Source organism: Leptidea sinapis, chromosome 2 (genome assembly GCF_905404315.1).
Source record: "Leptidea sinapis chromosome 2, ilLepSina1.1, whole genome shotgun sequence".
Lineage (NCBI taxonomy): Eukaryota > Metazoa > Arthropoda > Insecta > Lepidoptera > Pieridae > Leptidea > Leptidea sinapis.
In genome coordinates this window covers 20461970-20486366 of record NC_066266.1, presented here as the reverse complement: position 1 = coordinate 20486366, position 24397 = coordinate 20461970, and the positions used below count along the sequence as shown (strand labels likewise).

The 24397-nt window shown below is 37.0% G+C and overlaps 1 protein-coding gene across 1 annotated transcript in view; it reads right to left on the bottom strand.

Annotated features, from left to right (window-relative positions):
* LOC126974801 (SEC23-interacting protein) overlaps positions 1 to 18452 on the bottom strand; it is a 28630-nt gene extending 10178 nt beyond the window's left edge. Inside the window, exons 1-10 of the mRNA XM_050822484.1 lie at positions 17999 to 18452; positions 16423 to 16537; positions 10809 to 10884; positions 10419 to 10559; positions 7378 to 7528; positions 6234 to 6319; positions 5666 to 5824; positions 3637 to 3800; positions 1757 to 1760; positions 1172 to 1271 (exon numbers count right to left, since the gene is read on the bottom strand). Of these exons, the coding sequence (XP_050678441.1) occupies positions 1172 to 1271; positions 1757 to 1760; positions 3637 to 3800; positions 5666 to 5824; positions 6234 to 6319; positions 7378 to 7528; positions 10419 to 10559; positions 10809 to 10884; positions 16423 to 16537; positions 17999 to 18137 (1135 nt within the window). The 5' untranslated portion in view covers positions 18138 to 18452. The remainder of the gene's footprint in view (positions 1 to 1171; positions 1272 to 1756; positions 1761 to 3636; positions 3801 to 5665; positions 5825 to 6233; positions 6320 to 7377; positions 7529 to 10418; positions 10560 to 10808; positions 10885 to 16422; positions 16538 to 17998) is intronic.
* Positions 18453 to 24397: the final 5945 nt, after the last annotated feature.

The window sequence follows — 24397 nt, the reverse complement described above, 5'->3', positions numbered from 1 at the left end:
TCCAAATCTCTCATCTAAATCTCATCAACCACTCCATCTTTTAGTGGCTTTTAAAGTCCATCTTTGGTTTGGGACCTTAGCCCCGCCCAGACAGATATATATTTGGATTAATTATGAAGTCGTTTGTTGCTGGGATTTCACTTGGGTAGTGAGATCTAACGTGTATTTAGTATTCTCTTTGATTAACGAAAGTGTTGCACATTCATTAAAACATTTTTTAATGGATTGAAACGCGTTAGTTGCATCTGTGTTTTATATGAGATTTTGCGTAATTTCAGATTTCACATTGATATCATTATTTTAAAAATGTAAAAATGTTATAGACAATTTTAAAACACATGTAGTGGACGAGCTCGCAAAAAAATATAAGGTGGAAGTATTGAGACTCCCGCCATATCATTGTGAGCTTAACCCAACTGAGCTAATTTGGACCAACGTAAAAGGATATGTTGCTCGCGAAAATACAAATTTTAAATTTGACGAGATAAAACAATTATTACAAGAGGGACTGCAGCAGATTACTTCGGAAAATTGGAAGCGTTGTGTGGAGCATGTTATCAAGGGAGAAGATAATTTTTATTCCAAAATCGATGAGATGATTGATAAAACTGTAGACAGCTTCGTGATACATGTCACCGATTCTGACACAGAAATGGAAACATCTGAATCTGACGAATAATTATTCTTAAATAATATATGTTAATATTTGTTACTTAATAATTTATTAAATCTTAAACAAATTCATTTTTTTTGTCCAAATGTTGTGAACTCCTGAACACTTGTTTGCAAAATTTATAGCTTCTCATGACGGTACTTCAGTTAACATGACGGTGACGAGACCTTTCCAGATCTCGTTTTCAGGGTGATTGCGGTTGAAATGAGATGACTCATTGAAGTAATTAATGAAGTAAGAATTAATGACAAGTATGAACTTGTCATTATGAAATTTAGCATCATTTGTTGCCTCGGAGGTGGTATTTACTGTAGACAGATGGTTTTTGACAATATTTACTGTCAGTGTCCTCTTCTTTTTGGTATGTGTAGTTTTGGGTTTTAATTGTCTGACTGTCTTCTCTATTGAAATTTGGATATTTTTTTAATTTCAATAGCTTCACGTACCAAGTTTGGGAAAAATCTATTCTCACATGTATTAACGACAAAAGTAGCTTACCCAAAGGGCTTCCCAACGCGTAGCAGGCGTCAGGGTGAAAGTTCAGCTTGGGGTAGATTATACAGGGCTCGCTAGCCGTACTCCCCTTCACGTACGTCTTCTGGGCGGAACAAGGTAGGGTCGGGTTCTGTCAAAATAAACATAAATTGGTCATCTGTTGGTAAAAGCAAAAAGCAAAATCTTTTTTGTGTGATTGGTCGGCTGTTGTGACGTATTGCCCCGCAAGAGATACCTAACAATGGTGAAGGGACCAAAATTGTTTGTTCATTCAACAATTTTCAATAAAAATTTCCTTTTTTTCATATCGATTTGAAAACACTGCAACCACAGATTGTTTGTACGTGGAAGAAAGTGTATTGAAAATATAGGTGCAAATACATTTTCAACCAGAAAGCAGCTACTAATTGGTCTAATGGTCTTCTAGCACCAGAAGAAGCAAAACCTTATTTTTAAGATACACATAGCATATCGATTTGAAAACACTGCAACAACAGATTGGTTGTGCGTGGGATAAAGTGTATTGAAAATATAGGTGCAAATATATTTTCAGTCAGAAAGCAGCTACTCAAGACCTTGCCATTCTACTGGAGTGTAAGGCCATTGCTAGGACATGAATGGAATGCCTGTAATTGCATCAACTGAAAGAAGGGGGAGGATATGGGTGGAGGATTCTACACCTCTTAAAAGGTATCTCCAGGTTGTAATTTGAAACTCCAGCAAAGACCACCAAATTAAAGCCTTGATTCCCACACCTTCTATAGTCTTTAGGGTATCTAAGGGGTTCAATCCAATTAAGGCCTTCGACCTCAAATACATACAATAATACATAAAATAACATAATTCCAACCAGTTTCCAGAAACTTAAGTTGGCAAAAGATGCAGATATTCCCGCAACAGCTAAGCTTAGAACATATATCCCCATTGATCATCGCCCACTGAGCCTTTAGACATTATTGTGATGTGAAGTTGCTGAAATGCTGCTATGTTCACGATTTGAGAAAACTCTTCTACACTGGCATAGCCCGTATCCGCATCATTAGCGTCGATGTATAAAGCTATATTCAGTTCCGTGGAGGGCCAGATAGCCCCTCTGAAAAGGGCAAAAAAAAATCTTTACATTTGCCCAGCAAGGGGAAGTACGGTATTTCATTCCAGTCCAACGCCTGCAACTATACAAGGCACAAATCCGGCCTCACGTGGAGTACTGTTCTCACCTATGAGCGGGCGCTCTCATTACAAGCTTCATCCATGTGACTGCATAGTCATATCCGATGGGCTTGATTGACGTTGAAATGTGGGTTCTCTCTGCAACTATCACGCATTTATCACGAGGAGTGCTTAGAGGAGCTGTTCGGGTTGATTACAGCGGCCGAAGTCCACCGGACATTACGTGCAAAGTACCATCCGCAACACGATGACGTCTGGCATTCCACAACCGCGCGTTTTGCAATAAAATTCTTGGCTCGCATAGCCACTTTGTGGAATCAATTGCAGGCAGCGGTTTTCCCGAACAGATATGACTTAGGGACCTTCAAGAAAAAAGCATACTCCCACCTTAAAGGCCGGCAACACATTTCTTGACACCTGTTGTTGCGGATGTCCATGGGCTGTTGCCTCACCTCTAACCATCCCGTGAGCCTTTTGCCCGTTTGCCCCCTCTTATATATATACAATATATCTTAATATATATATTTCTTTTGTGCGTCTGTTGTAACTGAACTCCTCCTAAACGGCTTAACCGATTTTAATGAAACTTTCTGTGTCTTCAGGTGGATTCGATCATGGTTTAGATTCACAATTGAACTACCTCCTAAACGGCTGGACCGATTTTGATGATTTTTTTGTGTGTTCCAGTGAATATGAAATTGGTTTAGAGTCTCAATTCCGTCCATATAATATAATTCTCCTGCTCATGTGTATGTGAGTGAACTCCTCCTAACGGCTGGACCGATTTTTCAAATTTAATACGTGTGTACAGGACGTGTGTCGGGTCCATTTGTATACATATATAAAAAACTAGCTGACCCAGCAAACTTTGTATTGCCGATATTAAAATCGCGATACAAAAGTAACTGTTTATCGTAGATGGGTGAAAATTTGAAGTTGCATGTATTTTTTAATGCTGACTCATAATCAAACAAATTTAAAAAATAAAAAGTAAAAAAAAAAACAAAAAAAAAATTTCGTGTGGACCTTAAAAATTTAGGGGGATGAAAAATAGATGTTGTCCGATTCTCAGACCTACCCAATATGCACTCACAATTTCATCAGAATCGGTCAAGCCGTTTCGGAGGAGTTCAATGTTTAACACCATGACACGAGAATTTTATGTATTAGATATAACAAAATAATTCTTGATGTTATGAAATATTGTTGACAAATTCATAATAAACAGCATTTTATTTATTATTTTCAGAACAACGCTGTCGTGCCAGCTAGCATAGTATAACATAGTCCGGTATGATCATGACACACTCACCTCAGGAATCTGGTGTGACAGCAGGTCATATAATATAACACTGCCCAGGGAATGTCCGCCAACGGAAACGCCCCCTTTGAAATTGGGGTTTCGTGCTTTGAACAGACTGTATATTCTGTTCATCTCGCTGCAAACTGTGTCGATTATATTCTGAAATGAATATATATATACACTCTTATATTTATAGGCACGTGATATATTCTATATTAAGATTTATATTGAGAAGTGTTTCATAAAAAGACTTTCGCATGTATGAAGTAATACAGGGTGGTTTTTGAGAAGGGCGGTGATGGCGAAGTCGGAAACTATAAGACTTAGACAAAAGTCGTGAAAGGAGTCATGCCCTCGATATATAAGAAACCAATAACTGCATATTTAGTTTTTAAAATTACGGGTACGGGTCACCTGTTGTTAAGTGATCACCGCCGCCCACAATCTCTTGCAACACCAGAGTAATCACAGGAGCGTTGCCAGCCTTTAAGGAAGGTGTACGCGCTTTTTTTGAAGGTACCCATGTAGTATCGTCCCGGAAACACCGCACAAGGAAGCTCATTCCACAGCTTTGTAGAACGTGGAAGAAAGCTCCTTGAAAGCCGCACTGTAGAGGACCGCCACACATCCAGATCGTGGGGATGATATCCTAACATATGGCGCGTCGTGCGAAGGTGAAATTCGGCGATAGGAATTAGGTTAAACAGCTCTTCAGAACACTCCCCGTGATAAATGCGGTAGAAGACACACAATGAAGCGACGTCTCTACGCAACGCCAAGTGATCCAGCCGTTCACAGAGCATTTTTGTTGTGCCTACTACTCGGTTGGGTCGAGTTAGTAAGTCTTTTGTTGGGCGATGTATATGCTTCTACAATATGATCCCAGAAAATGTACAAAACAAATGTGTTACAAAATTTAAAAGAATTGTTAAAAAACGTGTTTGTGTGTGTGTGTGTGAAAGGTTATTATAGCATAAACGATTTTCTTAATGACACCACGGACTGGGAATAAAGCGAACACCCTCAGGCTCTTTAATTATAAATGTTTATTGTACGATATTACATTGTAATCCATATTTTATATTAAAAAAAAAAAGCCCGCTGAGTTTCTTGCGCCCATTCTTCTCAGGTCTGAGGCAGTCTCTTTTGAATGGGTGGGTAGATTTTGACGTTCAATAAGTGATTTTAAATCCTATTTTGAATAAAAATATTTGAATTTGAATTGGGTCCCCGACAATTTGAATTTAAATAAATATAAAAGCATATACATCGCCCAATAAAAGACTTACTAACTCGACTTAGCCGATTAGTAGGTAGTACCTCATGTTCACGAATTATCCTTACACAATGAATTCAAGCTGTAAAGGTTGATGCATCCAATATACGATCATTTATATTTATACAATTTACAAATATTTGGATGTTATTTAAACACGAATCATATATTAGATGCAGCACCTTACAAACTAATTTGTTATGTATATTACAGCCATTGTAAAATACCCTATTTGATTGAAAAGAGTGGCCGTTGAGTTTCTTGTATGTTCTTCACACGAGCTCAACTTTTTCCAAACACATGGTAGATTCAGTAATTTAAAAGCAATATTTGTAGTGACGATTCCAAAGCGGTTAATGTAAGCCTAATTGAATTAACTTTATTTGACTTTTACTTTGAGCAAGTTAATGTTTGTTCCTGATGTCAGTTACCAGTGGGAGGCATTATGGGTACCACAACGGCGCCTATTTCTGGCGTGAAGCAGAAATGTTTTATCATTATTGAGTTTTGGTCTGAAGGGCGTCGTAGCTAATGAAATTACTGGGCAAATGAGACTTAACATCTTATGTCTCAAGGTGACGAGCGCAATTGTCATGCCGCACAGAATTTTTGGGACTTTCAAGAATCCTGAGCGGCACTGCATTCTAATGGGCAGGGCGTATCAATTACCATCAGCTGAACGTTCTGCTCGCCTCGTCCCTTATTTTCATAGAAAAAAATGTCAGCTCATACAAGTCGGCTCACACACCTGGAAGAACATGGGGCTGGTGTAGAACAGCACATCAATGATGGTGTCATTGAAGAAGTTCCTCATCTTGGGTATGCTCTCGAGGGTCACGTTGTTCAGGCGCCTGTCGATGCCCGACTCCTGGCTGTGAAGGCTGAAGTGCCACGATATTGGTAGGACCTGTGCGTGAAGTCATAACACATAAAAATACATTCGCAGTCTTTTTATACGGAAAAAGGAGAACAAACGAGCGTACGGGTCACATGGTGTTTTGGAATTTAAAAAAAACGCGGTTTTTTGAAGGCACCCATGTCGGGTCGTCCCAGAAACACCGCACAAGGAAGCTCATTTCACAGCTTTGTAGTACGTGGAAGAAAGTTATTGAAAACCGCACTGTGGAGGAACGCCACACTTCCAGATGGTGGGGATGATATCCGAAAACGTGTGGGCAGCAGAAAACAGGTCAAGCAGCTCTTCGGAACACTCCCCGTGATAAATGCGGTAGAAGACACACAATGTAGACAGTTCACAGAGCATTGGATCTCTTAAATAGCTTCAACTAAAATGAGGGTAGAATAAGAAAACTCACCTCAACCCTTCCGACCAGACCGCTATCATACGAGCTCTTGTAGTGCGACTTTACCAACTGGAAGCTTATCGTCCTGAAGTCCTCGACTGCAAAAATAAACATGATTCATTAACGGGCGCTTACCCAAAACCACTAGAATCCTTGAGAAGGAAGCAGAGAAGGTGGGACTCAAGATTAATCAGAATAAGACCGAGTAACTCCATATGAAGCGATACAAGAACAATCGCGTTGTGTACCAGGATTTAGTGGGGGAGCTACAAGCTACAAAGAGGTATCCAAATTTAAATACCCAGGTTGCACATGAACTGACAAAAACACCCGTGAGGTGGAAATTGATTTACGGATCCATAATGCGGTAGCGATCTATGGTGTAACGCAGCCTTACACAAAGTCCAGGCCCCTCAGTAGAAGGAAAATAAATTTAAAAACCATCATAAGACCAACATTAATCTATGGTTGTGAAGCCTGGACACTTACACAAAAGGAGAAGACCAAACCACTTGTAGCAGAGCTAAAGATCCTGTCTTAAAGGGAAATGGAGGGATCGCAAGAATGCCGAGGGAGAAGATATAAAAAAAAAACTGGCATTGCTGATGAGGGAAAAAAAACGGGATCGGCATGTATGTCGGATGAACATAGACCAATGGGCACTCGTCACGCATTGGGTGCCAAGACGTCGAGAGACCCCGAAAACGATGATGTGACAATCTGTATGATAAGATAATAAATAGAGTAAAACAGATGAGGCCTTTGCCCAGCAATGTTATCCAATTGGCTACTAATAAAAGAAAACTCACTGAAAAGGGGTGCACTTAGGGGTAGATATATATAAATTGGTTTAATGGTAAAAGTATTTATTTACTTAAGGTACTAAACTTACCTATGACACTTGGTAAATAACTATAATTAATGGTTCTATTTGTGAGTACGCGGATCTCTATTATTAATTGGTTAAAATGGTTACTCGGACCAGTCCTGTAATGGTTATAGACAAATGGTTAATGGTAACTAGGACCGGCCCGTTCAATGGTCACCTGCGTACTGCCTTACTAAAGGCAACACATGGTTTTATTACAATTAATATTATCTACTAAGCAATATTTGTAATATAATGCTGTTCGATGGATTTCCTTCGAACACTCACCCACAGCTTCGACAGACCGGAACCGCATATCGCACGTGGAGCCCACACCATGACACAGCAGCAACAGATGATCCACGTTCTGTGGCTCGGGTTCATCCAATTCAGACTCCACGACTCCTCGTCGCACCACGCGGGGTCGCATCGCCGTTTGCTGCAGAATCATTTAATCGACGATAAACTATACATGAATACTCAACTTTGAACTTAAATCTGTCTTTGGCTAGAAAAAAATATCAGGTTATTTAGGCGGGAAAGTTTAATCTACTTCCTCTATACGCGACGCATCATAAGCATCGGCTTCTAGTGGGGGTACTTTACTGCAATTTACTCAGCCTGAATAGGTTCATCCTAGGACTTCCAATCCCGCGGCCTGTATTCAATCTCGGCATTTGCGGGACTACAAATTTTCAACTACGCGGGATCTCGGTATTTGCGGGATCCCGCATATTGAAAATATGCACATTGTAAAACAATGAATTTATCAACTCAAAGATTCATTATTCAGGATGTATTAATAAACTTCGCGAAAATACGAAACAGTTAAAAACTTGTGTTATTAAGAATAATATTTCACGCAGATTATCCTATTTTGCATCGCATGCACGCTTTTTTTCAGTCCCGCAATTCCCGAGGATCCCGCGCCCGTAATCCCCCATCTCGCGGGATTGGAAAATGGCGCGGGATTGGAAGCCCTGGTTCATCCTCGTCAGTTGTTTTTATGGCAAAGGAGGAAAAACTAGAATACGGGTCACCTGGTGTTAAGTGATCATCTCCGCCCACACTCTTTTGCAACGCCAGAGAAATCACAGGAGCGTTGCCAGCCTATAAGGAAGGTGTACGCGCTTTTTTTGAAGGTACCCATGTCGTATCGCTCCGGAAACAACGCACAAGGAAGCTCATTTTAAAGAATTGTAGTACGTGAAAGAAAGTTCCTTGAAAACCGCATTGTGGAGGACCAGAAGCATAGACCTGAGTCTGATCAAGTGTGAAAACAGAAGACTACCAATACAGTCTCATTAAGTTAAATTACCAAATCTTTAGCATCATTATAATTCTTGTCAACTTCAGTCTTCTGCCTTAATGTCTCAATAATATATTGATCTGGATTGATTTCAAGGTGTTTTTTTGCAGCCAATAATAAATGAGCTCACGGGTGAACTAGTTCACCGTTATCAAAAAAAAAAGTAAAGTAAATAATTGAAATTTGAAACGAGTCTTGAACGGCTACGGACCGGCTTGGGACAAGTAGGTCTACGTTAGCTCGCGGCTACTAGATTACATACAGGCTGTTCCGAAATGGCAAATTATGAAAAATTAATTTATTTGGATAAATTATGTATTTTTTTTAAGATAAAGGTTAAAAAGGCTTAAAAGAAACCAAAAAAAAAATAATAAGTTATATTTTCCGATTAACATATTATGCAATACACATTTTAAAATATATACTGAAATAATGTAGTTTTAGCGTAAGTTGGGCTGTCTTAAGAGGTGAGACAATACAGAAACTCAGAAAGTAGAAGTTCCGAATGTAACAACCCTAGCAGATTTCCCTACTCTCCCCTATCTCAAGGGACACTAGCCTTATAACCCCAATGAGGGGATGAGTAGGAATCGCGCACTTTTTTGTGTTTATTGCTTAATAGATCGACACAAATGACCTATGAAGTTAAATTATAATCAGATAATAACACAAAAGAGTTATTGTAAGAGCAAACTCGTACAGATCGATCCATGGCACAGTGATTCGCCGCGTATCAATCAAGCAATATATCAAATTGTAAATCTGCTTCATAGTTCATTATATATATTTTACTCTATCAGTTTATCATAAATTATCATACAAAACCGTACATGTTTATGGTCCTTCGAGCCGGATAAATTTGTTTAGAAGTTTCTAATCATCCCTGCTCACCCTGTTTTACCCAGTAAAATGTAAACAGTGTTTATCTACATCCATGCATTAAATCCTCTATAAGATTCTATATTCTATTATCCATTACATCATCCAAACGAGTGTTGTAATGTTGTACTGAATTTCATAACAACACTCATATGTTTTTTTTTTCGATCCCCTCATGCGCAAAGAGTTTAAACAGACAGCCACATTCTTTTTGCTCGATGCGTGGTATCTGTATGAATTTCAAAAAAAGAACATTTTCGTTTACGCGCGTTCCACACTACCGGAAATCGCGTAAGAAGAAGTAGGTTATTCGAATCCCCGCCATTTTTATTTTTTGTTTACAAAAAATGAGCGATTCATTTTAAACGCTGCAAAAGAACATTATATTCGAGTGAATTTTAATTATTGCACTATACAAAATGTAAATTAATACTAAAATAAATAATTGTTTCATTAATACTTAGTTTATTATAATATAAGTTAGTATATTTAGTAATAAGACGGTAGGAGAAAAATTAACTTCGCCAACACTAACATTCATTGCCTTCTTGTGTCGAAACTCTCCAACACCATGCACGAGGAAAACCAAGTGATCGATTTTTCTCGGTTGATCGGTGGCCATGGAAATATTGGGCGGGTTGCGATACACTGACTTACCGATGTTGAACAGCTGGGAAAGGAAAGGATAGGTTTGGTTAGGAAAATGGGTGATGCAATGGGAAAATAGGTCACCAGCTTAGATTAGGTATCACCAGTGGGAGGCACCTTTGCCCAGGATGCCGGCTAGATTATGAGTCCCACAACAGCGCCTATTTCTGCCGTGAAGCAGTAATATGTAAGCATTATTGTGTTTCGGTCTGAAGAGCGCCGTGGCTAGTGAAACTACGGGCACATGAGACTTAACATCTTATGTCTCAAGGTGATGTGCGCAATTGTAGTGCAGTTCAGTATTTTTGGGTCTTTCAAGAATCCTGAGCGGAACTGCATTGTAATGGGCAAGCCGTAACTATTACCATCAGCTGAACGCCCTGCTCGTTCGCTTTGTGTCCGTTAAAAATCTGGTTTACCAGTTTAGACACACACGAAGGCAGCAGTGTAGCTGAAGGATAAGTAGTAAGGAAGTAGTAAGCAAAGTACTCACTGGACTAGAGCTAAAGGCATCCACGGAGGTCTGCAGGAAGTGTACCATAACTGAGGGTCCATGCATCACCACCATCTCGTCATTCGGGAGTATAAGTCGTCTGTGCCACTCCCCCGTAGTCATGCCGTGGCGGTACTCCTCCTGAAAGGAAAATATATTTTTTTATGGAGGAGAAGGACAAACGAGCGTACAGGCTACCTGATAATAAGTGATCACCGCCGTCCACATTCTCTTGCAACACCAGAGGAATCACAAGAGAGTTGCCGGCGCTTTAAAAAAGTGTACGCGCTTCTTTGAAGGTACCCATGTCGCCATACAGGAAACACCGCACAAGGAAGCTTGGTTAAAACCTTACCGTGGAGAAACGCCAGACATCCAGATCATTCTTACCTCTAACTTCTCTGCAATGTGCTCGGTGTATGGAATGTATCTGGCATCCGTGTTGCCTTTGTAGAACCAGCAACATCTGTGGAGTTAAACACATATTTAGTGTTATTGAGAACTAGGCACGAAATAAATTAATGAAGAACCATTGGAATTCGAAAAATAGCCATAAACCATCTAGAATGAATTTCGCATCGAATGGTGGTAGTTTCATGTCGATACGATCAGTAGTTTAGGCGTGATTGAGCCTCAAACAAAGACCATAATAATAATAATAATCTTTATTTGCATTCGAATAAGGTCAGTTTTACAATCGGTCTTATTTTATTTAGATTATGTTTCTCTTATTCTACCTACAAGGCATGCAAATATAAGTAGTATAAACTTTTATTATACACGAAATTGAACCTAACCATTAAGTATTATAAAATAAGCAATAGAATTATAATTCTAATAAAACAGTAATATTCATATCAAATTTTATATGTCAATTTTCGTTAAATTTAAATAGTCATTATTTGAATAAAAACAATTTTTTGTTAGCCATGTTGTTAATCTATTCTTAAGAATATTACATGTCATGTCTTTTAAATGGTCAGGTAACTTATTATATATTTTTATCGCCATGTAATGAACATTTTCTTGGCAGAGTGTCAATTCACATTTGGGTACAAGTAATTTGTTTGGGTATCGAGTGTTCCTAGAAGAGTGATCTTTCATTTTGGTGAAATATTCCCGGTGTTTATGTACAAATACACACATATCTATACTATAATATTATAAAGCTGCAGTGTTTGTTTGTTTGTTTCTTTGAACGCGCTAATCTCTGGTACTACTGGTCCGATTTGAATGATTCTTATTTTCTATGTTTAGGCTATGTTTTTTTTTTCAAAATTAGGGATCCGTAATAAAATTGCTATTTTGTAACACAAGGTGTAAAATCGAAAACCTATTTTTGCGTGCGCTGCAAAAACTATTGACAATAGAACAAAATGATGTACAGGCTATAATATAGGCAATATTTTATTACTTATAAAACTATCGCGTGAATTATACTTTATATGGCAAAACAACGTTTGCCGGGTCAACTAGTCCCGAATATACAGAGAGGGTAGTGTTAATATTTTCTTTTTGATAAAAAGTGGCTTGCAGCTATCCATCCAGTGTGTATTGCATATTGCACGAATACATTTTTTTTGAACTCTGAAAGCGCGAATTTCGTCCGAAGAATTTCCCCAAATGATGAGTCCGTAGCACAGAATGGATGACACATATCCGTGGTATGCACACCACGCGGCTTGTTTTGATACGGTCTGTCTTATTCTCCTAATGGCAAAACTAAACCTATCCAATTTATTACAAATGTCTTCAATATGTTCTCTCCATTTAAGATTTTTATTAATTATTACGCCAAGAAATTTAATATTATTTATGTGTTCAATCATTGTACCATTATATTTTATGTTCAAATTATTATTTAAATTTCTGTTAGTATTAAAATGGATTATTTAAGTTTTTAATATGTTTAAGTTTAAGTTATGATTATTAAGCCATTAAGTGAATTAATAATTGTATTTTTCAGTGTAATTATATCTTTTTCTTTAATAATTAATGTGGTGTCATCGGCAAATAGCACACATTGATTAATTGTAGAGTCTGGGAGGTCATTGATATATGATAGAAATAGCAAAGGGCCGATAATGCTACCTTGTGGAATGGCGCAACTCTGATTTTCTCTAAATTCCGAAGTGTAAACAATTTTTGTGGATATATTATGACACTTAACTATTCTTGATATTTCGGTACGTTGTTGCCGACTTCTTAGGTAACTTTTAATCAAGTTATTGGCATTGCCTCTTATACCGTATTTTTCAAGTTTATCCTATAAATTTTGATGTAATACCAAATCATAGGCCTTCGACATATCTAGAAATATCGTTGTTACGGGTATTCTATTATTAAAGCTTTCGCAAATACTTTTAATAACGTTAAATGAAGCTAACGTTGTGGAACTATTTTTTCGAAAGCCAAATTGTTCTCGTAATATATTGTTTTCATTGAAGAAAGATAACATTCGACTGTTCATCGCTTTCTCTATTACTTTTGAAAATATTGGGATGAGTGTAATGGGCCTGTAATTATTTACATCGCATTTATCACCTTTCTTAAATAAAGGCTTAACTAACGATTTTTTAAGTTTTTCCGGAAAACATCCTTCTTCAAAGGCTAAATTAATTATATAAGATAATGGCTTACATAAAAACTTTGCACAAAATTTTATAGATTGTGTGTCGATGTCATCATATCCCACAGATTTGCTATTTTTCACTCCCATTATTATTCTAGATACCTCGTTGGTGTAAGGAATATGTTTTTTGGGTTCGTTTAAATATGTTTAATATTACATTTATTTCCATTCCGCTGATCAGCCGTTATGTCTATAAAATAATTATTAAAAATACCCGCTATTTTTATTGGATCTATGTACTTGTCATTTTTATAGTTAATCGTCATAATGATGCTGTAAGGAGGTTTCGGGTTTGTTTCTTCTTTAATGGTCGCCCATGTAGCTTTACATTTATTTTTACTGTTTTGTATATATTTGGTATTTTTGATTTGTCGTGCCTTGGATAAACATTTTTTAAATATTGCATTATAGTTTTTATAGTGATATTTATTTTTGTTTTCCTTACTAAATTTCAGTTTTAGGTACAAACGTCGTTTATTGACGCTTTTGAGCCCTTTAGTAAACCATTTTTGTTTTTTTGTTTGTGTAATTTTAATTTTTATACGAGGAAAGCACAGATCATAAAAAAGCTTTATTGTGTCATGAAATAAGTCAAATGTTTTATTTGTATCTACTAGGCTATATATTTCAGAAAATGTCAATGCTGATATACATTCCATGAATTTTTCCCTATTTTCTACACTAAAGTCACGTTTGAAATTCTACCAATAGTCAGTACTTTCACATTTCTCTACTGATATCTCGATTGATTGAGCTGTTTCATGATCAGACAATCCTAGGTAGTGAATATGTGAACCTATGTTATTAGATATATTACTCGCTATTTGATCAAGACAAGATTTTTGTCTAATAGGACGGTTGATGCGGAACAATAAATTATTGTTTTTAATTATGCTTATTAACTCTTTGGAATGTTTATTATGTTTTAATGTGTCAATATTCCAGTCTCCACAGATAATGATTTTACTTTTTGTTTTTTTGGTCAACGTAAAAAGCAACGTGTTTAGATTGTATAAAAATTGGTATATATTACTATTTGGCGTCCTATAAATACAAATTATCATTATTTTGTAATTGGTAAGTTCAATATCGCAGCACTCAAAATCATACGGCCGTGACTAAGTTTTTGTAATGTCAATGGATTTAATATTTAAATATTTTTTCACCAAAATACAGGGAACCACCACGTCTTTCTTTGTCCCTTGAAAAATAATTCGCGAGTTTATAGTTGTGTAAAATTATATTCAATTCTGTTCCTCCTTTTATTAATGTAAAAAGTAAAACATAAGACGTCTAGATTTATATTATAATTTTGTTGAAGCTGTAATAAAGTTAATTCTATAGTGTCAAGTTTATTTAACAGACCCGCTATGTTTTGATGTGGTATACTTAGTTTACTTTTACTATGTTTTTTCGCGAAAAAATTGTTTGTCACTTGTTATCTTGAAATAGTAAGGGATTGTCCCCTTTTTTGGCGTATTTCCCTTATTGTATAATGTGTTTTGTGGTGATGAAGCTATCCTGTCATTAATTAATTTTGAATCGATTTTGTCAAATTGTTTTTTGAAAAAATATGGAATTGTACCTTTACCATTCTTTGGTTTGGTTTGGTTCTTTGGTTTAATTTTTTGCTTTTTTCATTTCATTTCTTATTTAGACAAACTGATAGTCATAGGCAAGGTGGAGGGCAAAAGACCACGCCGACGACCCAGCCGGTGGTCAGACCAGATCGGCCACTCACTGGCCTACCACTTACGATCGCAATAAGGAAAGCCTAGGACCGATAGGAGTGGAAGGCGTTAATGACCAACTTACAAAAATTTTTAAATACGAACACGAACTTCAGAAATGAAGAATGCGACCAAGAAGAAGCAAGTGATGGGAGGCTGATAAGATTAGGATGCCGGAAGTATGCAAAAGTGAGAGTTTCGGCCGACAAGCAGTGCAGGGACTACCTTGGTTTTTTTTCATGGAAAAGGAAGACAAACGAGCGTACGGGTCACCTGGTGTTAAATCATCAATGCCGCCCACATTCTCTTGCAACACCACAGGAGCATTGCCGGTCTTTTAGAAAGGTGTACGCCCTTAAGGTACCCATGTCGTATCGTTCCGAAACACCGCACAAGGAAGCTCAGTTGCTCATTCCATAGCTTAGTTGTACGTGGAAGAATGTTCCTTGAAAATCGCACTGTGAAGAAATGATGGTGGGGATGATATCCTAATTTGCCGCAAATTTGGGGCGTGCGAAGGTGGGATTCGGCGGCAGGAATCATGTCAAACAGTTGTGTTGCTGTTTGACCTGACGTTGTAGTTACTGTAATTACTGGTCGCATGAGACTTAACAATTTTCTTCCACAAAACAGACAAAGAACAGACGGCACCCACTATGCAATCATAAGCCGGCCCGCCCTAGACTATGCTCAGCCTCTCAACCAGTCCGCAGAAACTACACGTCCTGCTATGTGGAGGTCACGGCTAAGCACCTCAAACCCTAACATCAGCATGAAGGAGACACTAGCCGAAGGATACAACCTCAGCTGGCCTATCTGGAAGTCGCTCAACCGCCTCAGAGCAGGAGTGGGGCAATCTAGGGTAAACTAAGCGAGGTGGGGTTTCATCTCTGGACATGATACGGAGTGCATCTGCGGTCATCTGAAAGGGACCGTTGCGCATATGACTGGGTGCCCTGCTTGACCGACAACCTTCACGAACGAGGAGCTACACGAGGCTACCGACCGAGCTATCACGGTTGCGGCTTTTTGGGCTGCCCGTATTTGAGGTGACCGTCGATTCGATAAGAAGAAGAAGAATGATATCACAGATTGGAGCGACAATGGAGCAACGACCCATAGGCTATTTAATAATATTTTGTTTTAGAATAGTTAGAGTCCGCTGAGTTCTTCTCAGGTCTGAAGTATACATTTTTAAATTTGAAATAACAATATTTGAATTTATTTGATCGCTAACTATTTAGTGTTTCCAATAATCTTATTCATTGTAATCCATTATAGAGACTAGAAGGTAACCAGTGTATTAAACCGACAGTATAGCTTCTGCCATGGTCCATTGCCGCGATATACTGCGTCTTCTATCGAGTCCTCTCTTAAGTGTCAGTCGGTTTGAAGTATACGGCTGATTTGCATGAAGCATTGATTGCTGTTAAGGTTTATGTCAAATTTAACGTTAACAGTAACGCTGATATTTATATAGACTGCGGAATGTGTTGCACAATTTAAGCTTTAACCGGCGAAGATTGGACGGTTACGGTTAACAGTTAAATTATGACGTCATCTTAAAATTCTCAAATGGAGAAACTCGTTTTTTGCTTAACCGGTACATTAACATTTAACAAAATTTTTCGAGTAACCTCACCTTCTCACACTTGAAGTGTTCTCCTTCCAGTAAACGGCATCTCTCGTCCTATTCATTATATTTACATCGTATCTCCCGCCGTCTGTCTGTACCAATGTGTGCTCGTTCAGATCAGCTGAAAGATTAAATAAAATACCACTAAGGTAATACATTCAAATTAGATTGAAACGGTTAATCCATTTCACGCTAGCACCAGGTAGCAGATATACCAGGATTTATAGAAATAATAATCATAATATATGTAAGTAATGAGAAGACCAGAATTAAAATGTATAAATAATTTTGTATTTACTTTAACAACACATGTACTTTAATACATGTGTTGGTAACGTGCTCAAACAAATTGAATAAGATTTTGCTATTCCCATTCAAAAGGCAAAGGCATAAAAACTTACTCAATACCAATCCTCAAACCATAACACAAAACTTTTCCCACGGGACAAAAATAAAACCACGAGATTTCTTTAGCCGATTATATTTGCTTTGATTTTAAAATCACTCTGTGCAAAATATTATCTGTCTAATTCATATGGTACTATATTCGATGCTTTATAATCATCAAAATGGCGATCATGGGATCATGGAGACTATTAATGCTACATATACCGACTTCAGCAAAGCTTTCGACGTAGTACATCACGAGTCACTTCTGAACAAGTTCCCTTCTTGTGGAGTGTCCGGTATTCTGTTAAAATGGTTCAGATCTAACCTAACGGATCGAAAATCGAAGGTAGAAATAGCCGCTCATTGTTCGAAATTTTTACAGCCGTATCGGGGATACCGCAGGGCTATCATTTTGGGCCTATGCTGCGTGTTATTGGTTCTTATGCTTGTGGTGGTGATTTTGAATATAAATAATAATACATTACGGACCTATTGAATTATACCTTTAATATGCTTTCGACCAGCGATAGTAAAGAAACCATCTTGAACGATGCTGTAATGATGTGCCACAACACTAGTGACGTGGCATACTCATAACAATTGATATAACAATAAGATAAATAAATAAATAAGGTAGGCCCCGCTCTTGTCATTCCTTTAGTGTTACACGATTGATCACATACCATGGTTGTTCGTTTATCCTTATATTTCATTAAAAGAGTGTTTTATCTGGATGGCGGCCATTTCGGAAAAGTAAATAACAAAAAGCAAGATGGCAATTAATTACAACACTGAACTCAATATGCCGTCTATCTTGAACTATTAAACAACACACACTTGTCATTATTATTAACGTTTTTAACATTGATATTAATCTGAAAATATCTTTATTGTTATAGCAGGAACGCGGCAAGACGATTTTAGTTGAGACGGTTGGTGCTCAAGCGCTCTAATAAATACTTTGTCAAAGTTTCAGCTGTCTAATTATTATAGTTTATGAGATACAATCCGCTGACAGATAGAGGAACGAAGAGCAGAGTCTTCGTAAATAGGTTTTGGGTACAGAGCCACACGAAACCCATAAATAGAACCAGGAAACTTGCTTCCAGTTTCCTATACATTTGAATTAGGTAACCAATTTTAACCTTCTGTCCAAACCTAACATCAAAAGATACTATAATTTCGCACTTACGGCTATTGAAGGCGTTCTCCAGGGCTTTCGAATCGAGCATTGAAAACCCCTTCCATACAGACTTTTCTTCGCTCTCCACGCCATAGAACCAATGGTGTTTTATCGGCGCGTATTCTGCTGTGGTTCGGTTCTGCAACATAAAAGGCAATCGAAATTAGTCCAGGCAAAACCAAATTTCCTTCTGAGTTTTTTGCACCCGTTCTTCTCAGGTCTGCGGCATTTTTTTTGGAATGGTTCGTAGTTGACCTTCAATATGTAATGTCACATCCTTTTTTTATAGTTAAAATATTTGAATTTCAAATGGTAAAGGGCATTTTTTTTCTCAAAATTGATTCCTTTAGAAATATTTTGGATGTTAGTTCAGACAATGCCACCGCCTCGGAAACAAATGGCGCTCTGAGAAAAAACAAACGGCACAAGAAACCATCCCAGCATTGCTTTTTGAGCTCTTTTCAATAAAATGCACAATATTGTACTGTCATTGTTATTGCTATAAAATAATCATAATCTAGCCCCAGGCTGTCCAATTACTTAGATATTCAGCTGTGGAGCAGTTAGATTTACGATAGAGACATTTCTTAATAAAACATTTAAATTTATTAATAGACCATTGATGTGCATACGATATATTCGAGAATATAATGAATAAAAAATGGAGGATACGATTTAAAAACTTGACATAGGATCCAATAACCTCTTAATTAATACCCCAAATTATGATGAAGGATTTGGTATCGGTATAGAACGAAATCTCTATATAAAAAAACGAGTTTCACTTCACTAAGATGGCCGCCATTCCTACTATAAATATGCGCGGTTTATCCTGCGTCTCAATAGAAAAATTATAATAATAATTTGATTTGATTTTGCGGAACTACGTTCCAATTTAAAACGTTATATATGATAATATTTTGTGGAAATTTTGTAAAGTTTCATAAAATGATACTCTCGTTACAGCGTTTGACGGGTCAACAGCTGCAGAAGATGAGGCATATTTTAGAGAAGGTTATGGTAAATTATATGCTGGTGATTACTTATATTCTTTTGACTTAGAAATCCCTTTATATTCGCAGTACAAATAATTCAGACAATGAGCGGGCGCGTGGTACTTTAATTGGACGTGATTCCCGAAAAACGTTCCAAACCACAATCACGTCGAAATTGAGTTAAGAACACAAAACTGGTCACGCGATTCATATTAACGGACTAACAAAAAATGGGAGCCCTACTGTCACTCTTTATATGACTTCACATATATTCAATACACTAATATTTATTAAACTTTAAACACGAATTCCTTAAAATGTGATGTTTGTGGCTGGGAACGTTTTTCAGGAACTATACCAATTTATATAGCAAAACAGTGTTTGCCGCGTCACCAATATATTATTTACCTTAAAGTATTCAAGAATTTCTTAGAATTTATTTCAGTCAGGCCGAAGACAATAAGAAAATAAAAGGTTATAATTCTAAAATAAATATTTGAAGATTTTTTTTTTTTATGAAAATAAGGGACGAGACGAGCAAGACGTTCAGCTGATGGTAATTGATACAATGCAGTGCCGCATAGGATTCTTGGAAAAGCCAAAAATTCTGAGCGGCACTACATTTGCGCTCGTCACCTTGAGACATAACATGTTAAGTCTCATTTGCCCAGTTTTTTCAGTAGTTACGACGCCCTTCAGATCGTAACAGTAATGTTTACACATTATTGCTTCACGGCAGAAATAGGTGCCGTAGAATAAACAAGGATTATAAAAATTATTATAATGAACAGTTGCGTCGCATAATACCTATGTACCTGCGCTTTCAATAAGGTTGTCAACTATTTCTAAAAGAAATTGAGTGTCTAACGACCGTTCCCAATATTCAGTCTATCTCTTACTTGAGATAGAAATCGTAACTATCGTCGACTTTTCTGTCCCAATAAACTTATCGACGGTAACTCGCCTTATCCGTACACGCTGTCTGTCAATGGGACGACGTATAGCTTACTAGCGATAGAAGTTTGTATGGAAATTGTAACTCACGCGTCCCAATATAAGGCGATAAGAATGACTTATCGGGTATATTGGGACAGCTTCAGATTATTGACAGCTAATTCCTGGCAGTAAAAGGTAGTAATTTATCTCTATCTGTATATAGTATATTGGGAACGGCCGTTAGAGAAGGTCACTGACCTCTACTATATACCACTGGACTGGCGTCTGTCAAAATGCTATTGTGACTGTTTGATATTCGCCATTTTGGCGCTGTTGGCTATGTAGCGAGAGTCTGCGGTACTAAAACTAATGATTACAACCTCAGCAAACACCGATAGATGTTGGGAAACTATTTACAAAAAAATGTGTACTTTATTACGTTGATTTTTGAAGTATAAATAACACTGAAAACGAGTGAAATAAATTCAAAATGTTTAAATACTTAAGAGTGTTGTACGCTACATCGTAGCCATTTGTATTATACGTCAATACTTGTCTCTGGACGCTCGCGAGTGGCGCTTCAAATAGGCACCAAAAATTTGCTGTCAAACATATGGCACAGGATGTCCAGTGGTATTTATACAGGTCAGTGGTGAGAGTACAGAGAGTAGTAAAGAAAGAGTGTTAGCTCAAAGGTATCTATGATCCACTTATATGGCGATAATGGCTCACACATAAAAGATAGATATATGTTTTTGCAGCGCTCGCATGAATAGCTCGCAGATGGCAGATGTTTTTCTACTTCACATTTTTAGTATTATTTTGGATAATTCGCACTATATCTTTATAAATTATAGCCTATGTGTTATTCTGATGTGTAAGCTATATAATTGTATAGTTCCATTAAAATTCATTCAGTAGTTTTTTTCATGAAAGAGTAACAAACATACATCCATAGATTCTTCTAAACTTTCGCATTTATAATATTAGTAGGATGATAAACTAAATACCTCTGGTAATATCGACACGCCATCGTCACCATCTTCGCGCAATGATGATTCCATAAAATTGACGGTAACCTGCTGTCTAGCACCAACATTTTTTTCACCCATGTTTATTTCCGCTATACGTTGACCATCAGAACTGTTCATACACTTCCTAACCTTAGAATCCAACTCGATATTCTTAACAAAACCAACTGTAAAGTTGCAGCAATTTTTACAGCTATTTATAGCATCCTCATAAGTGCAATGTTGGCTTTTAAATTCATGGTTTCCTAAATTTTCTAATATATCCACTTTTTTATCTGTTAATTTTTTAGAAGCGCCCAATTGGTCTAAAATGTTGCCTTTACTATATTCAACCGTAAAATAATGTGTCTTAATTACTTCCTCTTTTGGAGTTATATTTTTATAATTTGCCAAATCTCGGATTAAGTTCATATTTTCTGTGTACCTAACGTGTTGGCGCGAATCTTTGCCTGCTTGTCCGGTTTCGAAAAAGTTTTTTACGTTTTTTGTAATTTTATCTAAATTCGATTGATCATGTCTGTAGTGATTTTGGGACTCACTCAACTCAAAAAAAGACTTTGCGCAATCAGATTTTGGTGGTGACGTGAAATAACTTGATAGTCTACTAAAGTCTGTATATGCATCAGGGTTTCCAGCTTCTTGTTTCGATGATTCTGATTCCGATTCAAAGAAATCAGCTGGATCTGGTAACGAGGATACTTCAATTTGTAATGGTTCAGCTTTAATTTGAGTAATTTCTTTGCTAATATTTGAACTTTCTTGCCAATGACCGGCTAGATTTGAGAATGCCGATAAACGATCGGTATCCGAACCTAAGCCTGATGCTGTTTCTATTTGCATTGATTCGCTTGCAGTAGTTTTCACTTCAGTTGTAATTGATTGAGCAAAGGTAATTTTTGGCGATAAGCGAGTTTGAGTTTGTGTGTCAGGAATATACGTAATAGGATCGCTAAAATTATTAACTGCGTCGTGTGAAGTGGAAATGCCACTACATCTGCTTCGGTACTCCTTTTCAAACCCAGGTGGTATACAAATATCTAAGGGTACTTTAGTATTAGACTCTCTTCTTTGTTCAGGTGAAGTTAGGGTCTTTCTGTAGTGATTTTCAACTGCATAATTGCCAGTGTCAAAATACGAAGCCATTGTTGCTGGAGAGCTTACTGGAACAGGAATAGTATCTTCATTTAATACGAAAGCATCTTCCATTTGTTTAAATCTCTCCACCCTATTTGTGAACGAATCTTCTTCTTTAACAGCTTCGTCTGAACTCTTTTCTCTTTCCATCGATTCTATCTTATCATCGTCTGTACCGGAAGGTTCAATAACAAATTCATCATATAAAAGAGGGAAATCTTTCTTTGCGTCTTGTTCAATGGAGTGTACATCCAACCCACTTTTATCAGATTTTGTATCTTCTTCCGAAGGTGCTGTTGGTATGCTCATTTGACGCGTCAAAACAAGAGGTTCATCTTGGGTTATTTTAAATTCAGCTTTAATTTCGTCACTTGCATTTGTGGGAATGTCATCAAATAATAAGGATTTACCAGGTAAGGATTCTATAGCAATTGGGTCTTGTAGGATATTGTAACTATGATCACCAAGAACATTTGAATTCAATAAATTGGTTACATCGGTATCCCAACCGTATGAAGGTAAGGAATTATTAATTATTGCTTCTGAATCTAACAATGTTGATCTCAGCGGTATAGTTTCCATGATTTCTTCTGTTATTTGGGAAATATCGGGTAAGGAATCTGATTTTGAGGGAAGGGGCGCCTGTTCACAGTCATTGTTAGTAGCAACAGGATTTAATAACTGTATTGGAGATATAATATTTTCAATGAGCTGCGTAGTTAAGTCTTCCATTTCATTTTCTTCCGGTTCATTGTTTACTTCTCGACATGTCTCGCATATATTTAATTCATTATCATCTGTAGACGTTATAATTTGTTGTTCTGTTTGTTTTACATGACTGTCTGAATTTGTTTTAAAATCCAGTTTACTCAATTTTTCGCGGATCACTTCACCTGTCAATGGTATGCCATCAGTTGTCATTTCAAATGAACAGTTCGATTGATCAAAAATATCGACAGAGGAACTTGTTTCTTTTTCGAAATACTGTGAACAGGTTCCATCATCGTGTTTAGCTTGTGGCAGCTCACTTCTGTCGCTCTTTTCAAACTGAATATCTTGCAAGTTATTTTGTCTGTCAAGGTTTATATTAAACTCAGTTTCAGTTTTAATCTTTCCTTGATCATTTAGCCAGGGGTCATCTTTAATTATATCTACTGGATTTTCAGACACTATTGTATCATTTAGAGGTAAAAGTGGATGCGAATCAAAAAGTTTGAAAGTGTTGTCATCGTGTTGATCTTGGCTTGCAGTAGCTCGGAAAAACAAAGCACATTGTTCATTTGATTCAATTGTCTTTCCGTCCAGATTTTCTGTAGATTTATCGTAATCTTTGGATGTAAGACTCTTAGGAGGAGAACTGAAAAAGGACAGAGAGTTGTCTATCGCGTTTGCATTGTTGTTATCTGGTAAAAATTTTTCTTGGGCTATTCGCTGAATATTATCTTGATGAAAACCATAAATATTACTGTCTTTATTAACATCTTCGGCTTCGAAATTATATTGTTGTTGTAATGGGAGTTGGCTATCTAAACTTCTATTATAAAGTTGATTATTCTGATTCCATTGGACGTAAGGCATGCCTGCATTTTCTGCAGTTTCATTAAATTGAAAAGTGCAGGTATTTATTGGCGCTTGATTATAGCCTAGATTAAAATTATTATCATAAACCTGTTGTTGTTGAGAGTCTGGCAGAAATATGTTAAAGCTTGCATCTTGAACATAGCCATTGGATGTAGCTGGAGTATTGATATTTTTAGGTTGTTCTTGTTCTGTATCTTTATAAGCTGGATCAAAGAAGGTTGTTACTGTGTTTTGTATCTTATTTATATCAATAGAGCTGAGTTTTGACTTCAATGAGCCAAATAAATCGAAACTTTTAAATCCGCTTTCTTCTTGAGCATACTTATCTGTTGTAGATCTGCTTAAATCGAATGGAGTAGCATAATCCGGTTGATATACCCCTGAATTATCCACTGTTTGGTCGTATGTCGTAGACTGTGTATAATTAATATCAAAATGAGTCAACTGATTTATGTTAGATGTCGTGTGACATACTGTTTCCTGGCTTGTTTCAATGCTTTCTTGACATTGCGTTAACAAAGGTCTATGAAAACTTCCAACTTCAACCGGGTTTATAATCGGTTTAATATTATTACTAATATTTCCTATACCTTCAATAGGACCAGAATAATACTGTGGTCTCTTTTTATTCATTCTATAACTAAAATTTCCGGTTAATTTTGGTGGCTCAAGAACAGCCTTAGGGGGCTCTGGTACAGCTTTATGTGACTCTATAATTGGATTACTCTGAG